This window comes from Etheostoma spectabile, chromosome 17 (genome assembly GCF_008692095.1).
Source record: "Etheostoma spectabile isolate EspeVRDwgs_2016 chromosome 17, UIUC_Espe_1.0, whole genome shotgun sequence".
Classification (NCBI taxonomy): domain Eukaryota; kingdom Metazoa; phylum Chordata; class Actinopteri; order Perciformes; family Percidae; genus Etheostoma; species Etheostoma spectabile.
This window is the reverse complement of record NC_045749.1, coordinates 5,136,051-5,144,208: the sequence shown is the minus strand read 5'-3', so window position 1 is coordinate 5,144,208 and position 8,158 is coordinate 5,136,051. Positions and strand designations below refer to the sequence as shown.

General features: G+C 39.2%; 2 protein-coding genes across 2 annotated transcripts in view; one reads left to right on the top strand and one right to left on the bottom strand.

Moving 5' to 3' along the window:
- Positions 1-5,123, bottom strand: part of arhgef33 (Rho guanine nucleotide exchange factor (GEF) 33) — a 14,941-nt gene extending 9,818 nt beyond the window's left edge. Inside the window, exons 1-3 of the mRNA XM_032540502.1 lie at positions 4,780-5,123; positions 1,571-1,614; positions 58-222 (exon numbers count right to left, since the gene is read on the bottom strand). Coding sequence (XP_032396393.1) covers positions 58-222; positions 1,571-1,614; positions 4,780-4,831 — 261 coding nt within the window. The 5' untranslated portion in view covers positions 4,832-5,123. The remainder of the gene's footprint in view (positions 1-57; positions 223-1,570; positions 1,615-4,779) is intronic.
- A 1,446-nt stretch (positions 5,124-6,569) lies between these two features.
- The window catches only part of slc17a5 (solute carrier family 17 member 5), a 12,981-nt gene continuing 11,392 nt past the window's right edge, over positions 6,570-8,158 (top strand). The window contains exon 1 of the mRNA XM_032541009.1: positions 6,570-6,800. Coding sequence (XP_032396900.1) covers positions 6,722-6,800 — 79 coding nt within the window. The 5' untranslated portion in view covers positions 6,570-6,721. The remainder of the gene's footprint in view (positions 6,801-8,158) is intronic.

The window sequence follows — 8,158 nt, the reverse complement described above, 5'->3', positions numbered from 1 at the left end:
TGTGTGTGTGTGTGTGTGTGTACGTGTGTTTTCACTGTGTAGTGGTATCTGCAGCACCTTGAAAGTGTTGAGCGAGTTCTTGAGGCCCATAATCTTATCATCCACATCAGTCTGGACGGCCTGGAGCTTCTCCTCCAGACCGTGGTCCCTCTGACGCAGCTCACACAGCTCCGTCAAAGCAGCATGGAGCCCCTCGCGCAGCTCAGCCACCAGGCCCTGCAGCTGCGCCATGAGAAGCAAAGGAAAACATCATGTTTTAAGAGGTGTGTTTTATGTTGTTGAAGTATTTAATTGAGTTGAAAAGACAAAAAAAGTACAGGGTGCTCAGGAAGTTCAGTCAGATGTTTGAAGGTACTCTTTGGGGTCGGGAAGTCAATTAAGAATAAAACGAAAAGGAAATCCAAAGCACTCTTCTTGCTTCTCCCTATGTCTTTAACATTTTCTATTATGGAATAGCCAGTAAAAAGAAGAATTTATCTATGAATTGTTGCATTCTTCTATCGGGACTCCACTATGGGATGTTTACTCGCTCTTTTAGCAATACTTCTGTTTCTCTACATTTATTTCTTTTGTGCTGTTTATATTTCAGCAGCTATTTTGATGTTAGTATTCTGTGGGAAGTTGTTTTCAGTGTTTGAGTGCATTTTGTTCTCTTAACATCCGCTTTTCTCTTCTATCTTTTAGATCTACGAGTCTTGTTTTTCCATCAGTTTCTATCTTATTGTGGTTTTGGTGCATCTTCATTTGGCTCTTTTCAGACTTCTTTTATAGTAGATAACATTTTCTTCCAGCTGCCTACATTCATCCCTTCATCATCAGCATGTTTTACTTACTTATTCCTGCTTTTTTTAAACTAATATTTACATCCTTTCTTAATCATATTCATTAAGTAGTGGATTCTTTATCAGCTCTTTGCAGTTTTTCACTCAAAACTGATTGAATTCATTCAGCAGGCATAACTGATGCAGCTCATGGGAACATAACAGGGGTCGAAGCAGCACTCTCTCTCTCTCTTCTTTCCACCTCTCTTGCTTGCTCTCTCTCTGTCATGTGAAAGGCATCAGGCAGCACAATGAATAGAGCATCTGTTCTGTTTGCCTTCTGCTCAAAATGCTACGTTTTTATACTTTGGGTTGCAGATCTAAAGAGCCATTACAGTAAGAAGTATTACAGTATTTCTTATAAATCTTGATCAATTATATAAATTGCAGATTTAGCTAATGTGGTTGGTTCCTTTGAAGAAGTGAGAAAGAATGTACACAAATTTAAACGCTATAATGTTTAGAAGTTTACTACGTGGCCTCAGTGAGACCCATTCAGAACGCCATTCAAAAACAATAATATTTCATGTTTTGCATTTTTCGTGAGTTATGATTAATGTAGAAAAGGTTCAAATGCATAAAGGTTTAGACCTCTGCTCCTGACAGATGGCGGGAAGGGTAGTGTTACCAGCCTTCATTCAAAGTGAGTGGTAGCTTTCTCAACTCTGCTGATTGGTTGATGAAATAATGACAGTCAATGGCCACGATAAGTTTCTGAAGTTGTGTAGAAAAGAAGAAGTATTGATTACCTGAGCAATCTGTATGTTAGCTTCCTCCACATTTTCTTCTTTAACTAAAAGAAACAAAAGAAAACTCAGTTAGCAATAGTTCACTTTCTGACAGTGTTGATTCCATCATATGTCACTTCCTATTCACAAGCAGGCACACTGAAGAGGCATGAATGGATGACACATTCACACCTTAGATAAGAATGTGGAGAAAATGTAAGTTCACATACACGCTGGCTTGAATGTCATCAGAGATGTAAACTTCAACTGTGAATAATAAACCTTACTGCAGTCACAGGGAAACCTTATTCATTTGATTTAGTTTTGTATTTATTAATTCATCAAAATTAAAGAATTATATACGCAGAACCGAGAACGCAGTAGGGATGTTTGCAGCATTTTTATCTCACTTCAGTACCATTGTCAATGCTTCCCAAAATTAAAATGATACTGATGATTTTTCAGAAGCTGCCCTCCTTCTGCTTCAGTAAAAACCTTTAATATACTTTAACCTTTGATATTTCTTTAAATCCAACCTGTTGGTTCTTACTATTGCTTTGCTTGGAAAACACTGTTGATGCAATTGACTCTTTTCTTTGCAGTATATGCATTTATTTAAAAACTTACAATTACAAGAACATATGCTTTGTAACTCCCAGGAATACCTTTTACAAACTCTTCCATGAGCCTTCTCAATTCTAGGAACATATAGGCCTACTTTCAAACAACAACCAAAAACACTGTGAATCATATGACTCATTAGGCACAAAATCAAACAGAGTGACTATAAAAGTAATTAAAAAAAGTTAATATCTGTACAAAAATTTCTCTGTGGGGAAGGGTGTGATCGGTGTCTGCATGTGATGTGTAAGACGTAAAACAATTTGCACCAGGTTTTATGACAAAAATCTTATGCCACAAAAGTCTTGGTTAGAACAGTAAGGTTTAAGAGTGACTTAGCTGTCATGTGAAATGGCTACACACGCCGTTCATTCACAGAAAAGAGATTTGTCAAACTACACGCAAGAACAAGCATCATTTTCATGTTGTTCACTCCTTCAAGTTAATCTTCCTGTTCCTCGTGGTAACTGTCAGTCTTTCATATTCCTTGTAAATGGAACAGCTCCAGGAAGTGTCTTCTGATGGAGTCACTGATTATTCGTTGCAGCAGAACTTTGACAGACTGTTGTTCATGAATGCTGAAAGAAAGTGCTGCACAAGGGAATTCCTTTTTATGATGGATTTTTCTTTTAAATGCAGTTCAGTTTGGGACAGTTAACTGGTTGTACAAAAGCACAAAGCTTGTGAGTGTTGTGGAAATGTCACATTGGAAATGTCGTATTTCAGATGACCCTTGAGGCTGATGTCGACATCAGCCTCGAGGGTCATCTGAAATACGTACTAACATATATTATCATGCATAATTAACAAGGACCGCAGGCACAGTGTATCATCTCTGTATTGAGTAACATTTCTTAACTATCACAGAGCAAAACAATGAATATACAGGGTCCAACAATGTAGTCTTTCTGTCATAGGGTATGACATATTTCCTCTGAAACTTGGCCTAGTTGTTGCAGGCAAGAAAAAGTTGGCTTCACAATGTCAACATTAAGCTATACTGTCCCATAGTGACCTCCAGGACAAAGACAAAAGTGGTAACCATTGGCAAACCTAGAGGATGTGCTTCTGTGATCAGGGCACTGATAGGAAAACACATGATGTTCCTCACACTTCCGATTGCAAGTTTATTTAAATTAATAGTATGATATTATGCTGATATACATGGAATCCAGTAAATACTATTGTGTGATGGGTTCGGGCACTCTTCAGTCTTTTTAAAAACACTTTTTGGGGGCTTTTCTCCTGGAATGATGGAGTTAAACGTTTTTTACAATGGTGAATTATTCCCTACTCAAGCAAAATCAGCTGGGCCAATATGTGTGGTCAATATTAGCATGTCGCTAATGTATTATCAATGGAGTTTTTGTAACTGTGAAATATTAATACTGTGCACCCCCGGCTACACTGTGCTACGTTCTGCAATGCCCTGCAGTGTCCTGCTGCGTCCTGCTGAACCCTGCAGCATCCGGCTACGTCCACCTATGCTCTGCTATGCTACGCTACACCCTGTAACGCCCTGCAATGCCCTGCCATGACATGAACTACTACGCCTACAATTTGTAGTCACTGTTCCATTATCTTTATTGTGACTATTATAGTCACTGTGCATCACACCCCCAACCGGCACCGTCAGACTCGGCCTACCAAGAGCCTGGGTCTGTCTGAGGTTTCTTCCTAAAAAGGATTTTCTCCTCAACACTGACAGAATTACTAGAATTGTTGGGTCCTTGTAAATTATAGAGTGTGGTCTAGACCTACTCTATCTGTAAATTGTATCGAGATAACTTTTGTTATGATTTGATACTATAAATAAAATTGAATTGAATTATTGGCCCCTAAAATTCACTGTTAATCAGGATTTTTTATTTTTTTATTTTTTTATTTTATTATACTTTATTAATCCCACAAGGGAAACTACACTTTTCACTCTGTTGTTATTACACACATTACACACAGGCCTGAATTACACACATGCTCAGGACCTACACATGCACAAATGGAGAGATGTCAGAGTGAGGGGGCTGCCCATGGAAAGGCGCCCCAAGCAGTTGGGGGTTCGGTGCCTTGCTCAAGAGCACCTTGGCAGTGCCCAGGAGGTGAACTGGCACCTCTCCAGCTACCAGTCCACCACCATACTTTTGGTCTGTACAGGGACTTGAACCAGCGACCCTCCGGTTCCCAACCCAACTCCCTATGTCCCTATTGTCAATTTATGATCTATTTTTTACTGCTTTTTATTTATTTATTTATTATCATAAATAGCCTGGTAGCTTGTTGGATGAGGGACAATTGTCTTTTGTGTCAAAACCTCTGCGATCAGATGAATTCTGTTGGGTTGCAGCATCATTCAACCCATGAAGCTTTCTCGGGCCAAACAATCCACAGCCATTCAAGAAAAAAAAACTGATTTAACTTCTTTCTTTCTTTCTTTCTTGGCGGTTTTTCAGACAAAACAAACAATTTGAAGACATCACCTTGGTTCTGATGTTGACATTTTATAAAGTAAACAATGAATTGATTACTGAAAGATAGAATTAACAAAATGGCAGTAAAATACTGCAAGTTTTTCAAAGGTTACAGCTCAATTACGTTGACACCTGTTTTACCTTCTGAAACACCTTCCGTCTGGTCTTCTGTTTCTGTTTTGCCATTCTCCATGTTTATGTATCCTGCCCGGTGTGGTCCAGTCTAGCTCACAGCTGCCCGGTTCTGAAGTCTTTATCCAGCTCAAGGTGACTTCAGTCCGCTCCTCTAAATTTTCTTCTTTTCTGAACAACCCTACCCTTTGCTGTGATCACTCACTTTATCTCCTCCAAAGCATGTGAGTCCTATGATTTCCCTTTCACACAAAAAGGCCCTTGTCTTTAGAGAGTATAGAGGGATAGAAGGGGAAGATCAGGAGGGGGGAGAGAGAGAGAGAGAGAGATTTTTCATCTGACAGCCACAGACTGTCGCTAACTCAGTAGATTTAAGAAGGCATGACTGGTTGTATGGATGAAAGCTAAAGGACACTGTCAAGAAGGTCCTCCCCAACCAACATGTCCAATGGCTTGTCAAAGGTCAGGTCAAGATAGTTGACTCAGAATTGTTTTTACAGAGGCATTCCACTAGGAGCTGGGCTAGAAGGGGGGGCATGGGATGGCACCTGAAATAGGATCCCCCACACAAAAAAATCCATTAGGCTAGAGTGCTATCACATGGTTGCTTGTTTTGACAGTTTTGCCTGTCCTTGTCACATGACCAATTTATGTTCCCATGATGACTTTCCAAAAATTCTGATACCATGGAACTAGCCCTGAAATTTTAGACAGAGCCTATAGAAAATGTGTATTATATTGGGATATACAATTTGTTTAAAATGAAACCAAGTGAAATTAATAATGAATGTGATGTTTTATTTCCTATTTTCTCTTTTAAGTTATTCTAACCATGTGTAATGCTTTTTATCTTCTGTTTTAACATTTAGAACAGCCTAATGTCGTAAGTGTGTCTATTGTGTCGTAATTTTACAGAGAGTCACAAGTTGCCTTTACCTGTGAATTATGCCTTGATTTCATAACTTAACTTACACAGGTTTAAATAACATGATCATCCTGTAAAGAATCGTTAGCCTTTTCCACACAGGAAGCTCTCCTGTTGTACAGGACCAGTAAGTATGAGGAATTGGTGGCTCAACAGAGTATGCTGTGACTGTGCTGCATCTACTTTTTAGAAAAAGGAGACAGGAGTTGTAAAAACTTAAGCCCTGCTCCTCCTTTTTGCTATGCAGGTCTCAGCCTGAAGATACTCCAGTCTGTTTTGCAGGGAAACAATTTCTTTGGCATTTTCTTTTGTAGACCATACGTATTATATTTGTTTTTCTGACAGGGTTAGGGCTACAGCACACAATAGGAACACCTCTGTCAGACAGTCCTAATAAGAAAGCAGTTGTGTCCTTTGTTCTTGGTCTGAGTCCAATATGATTAGATACAAACCAGTAAAATGAGTATCACGATGGTAGAAAGGACAGAACTCTTTCCTTTCCTTTTTGACAGCCATATGACAGCGTTTCAGTGTTTAATCAATGTAGACAAAATAGTAGCCTACCTTTTTTTTATAGTGTAATTTACCACAACTAGACCACATAGAGTTTTCTATAAGACAAGTACAGAGCACCCCAAACCAAAAGTTTTTTTATTTATAGCACCATAATGTGCATATTGTTTTCATGGTGTTTTTGCTACATTTCCACAGTAAATCCTAAATTTGATCTGCTAGAACGGTCGAAGTATTTCGGTTTAGGCATGAGGACTAGAGATTGGTTAGGGTTAGGGTTTAGGAACACCAGGGTAAGCCAATCAGAGGCAGAATAAAGGCGGGCCACGAGGCACGTCGTTTGACGTCGACACTTTTAGCGGATCAGAACTGTCCGGTGACTCACGTGACGGGTAGTTGAGCTCGAGCTCAGCTGAATGTAGGCTCCAGGGAGGTTAGCTCAGTTCCGTGCTGCTTTTGTTGTTGTTAGGTAGGTCTGTGATGCAGTAGACCCCGTTTACCTTTGACTGGAAAATGGAGCGGGGCGAGTCGGACACGGAGGGGGACGATACACCGCTGCTTCACCGAGGAACCGAAGACAAAGTCCAGAGAGGTTAAAAAATATCACCAGCTAACATTAGCTAACAACAAGGTTTCCCGTCGGCGAGGCTCATTTCGGGTACCATATGTCTGAAAGGCGTGCTTTTTTCCCGCTGTTTTATCAGAGAAAAGGGCAGGAAAAGCAACGTCCCTTTAACTTCTATTTCTATAATTTAGTTAGCCTTATGGCATCTTTACTTTGCGAGGAGACTTTAATGATAACATTAACACTTGCCTATGTACCTAGCTATGTAGTCTAATATTCTAAAACTCCTAAAATACTTACGAGATTGATCTGACGTGATTGTCTGTGTATAGTGTAAAATCCAGCATTACTGTAGCGTCACTAACGTTATTATTTCAGGGGCGTTGTTTTGTATTACAGTCGTGTACATGTCCAACTGTTTAGTTACCACAACTACTAGCTAGCTAACGTTAATTTATTTACAGAAAGATTGTTGCAGGGTGCATGATTCTGTCACCCAAGGTACATCTGAACTTAAAGGCTTTTAATGCATTCTCCACACCCATCCTGTGCCTTTTGTAAACATGCTGACATTTGAATTAGCCACGAGTCACGAGTTTAGGGACATCTGCCCTGAGCTCACGTCTTAAGTCAAATCTACTGTTTAACCCTTGTGTGGTGTTCATATTTTTGTTACACAACTAATGTTCCCGGGTCTGGTGGACCCACCACATTATTAGGCTTTTAAATCGATAAAGACACAACAATTTATGTAAAAATACTTACAGATGTTTACTTTAGCTCAATTAACAATGGTATATACTAGGGCTGAGCAACAATGAGAAATCAAATATGATACTCTTGACCAAATACCTCTAGCGATATTGTAGTGTTGACAACAGATGCTTCGAGAAAATATTTTCACACTTAGATTTAAGATAAAAAATCTTCAGTAATGTGAATATAATGACTAAGTGGGGAAAAGGCAAATAATAGAATAGCTAGAACAGTCTGCTCAGTTCAGAAAATGACACCAATTTACTGTAATGCAGCCTTTAAAACCAGGAAAAGACACCACTTATTTCATATCACGATATTACAATATCCAAAATCTAAGACAATATCTAGTCTCATATCACAATATTGTAACAATATCAATATATTGCTCAGCCCTAGTATATACAGCATTTGTGGTCAACGCTCGATTAAATTGTGGAGTTATGGAGTCATAGTTGCAGCCAAATATACACTACCGGTCAAAAGTTTGGGGTCACTTAGAAATTTCCATTGCACTCCATAGAATACCAGCTGAGATCAGTTGCATTGCTTTTTTTAACCAGAGCAGCAGTTTTCCGATTTCACTATGTGCTTACATAATTGCAAAAGGGTTCTCCAATATTTTTGCT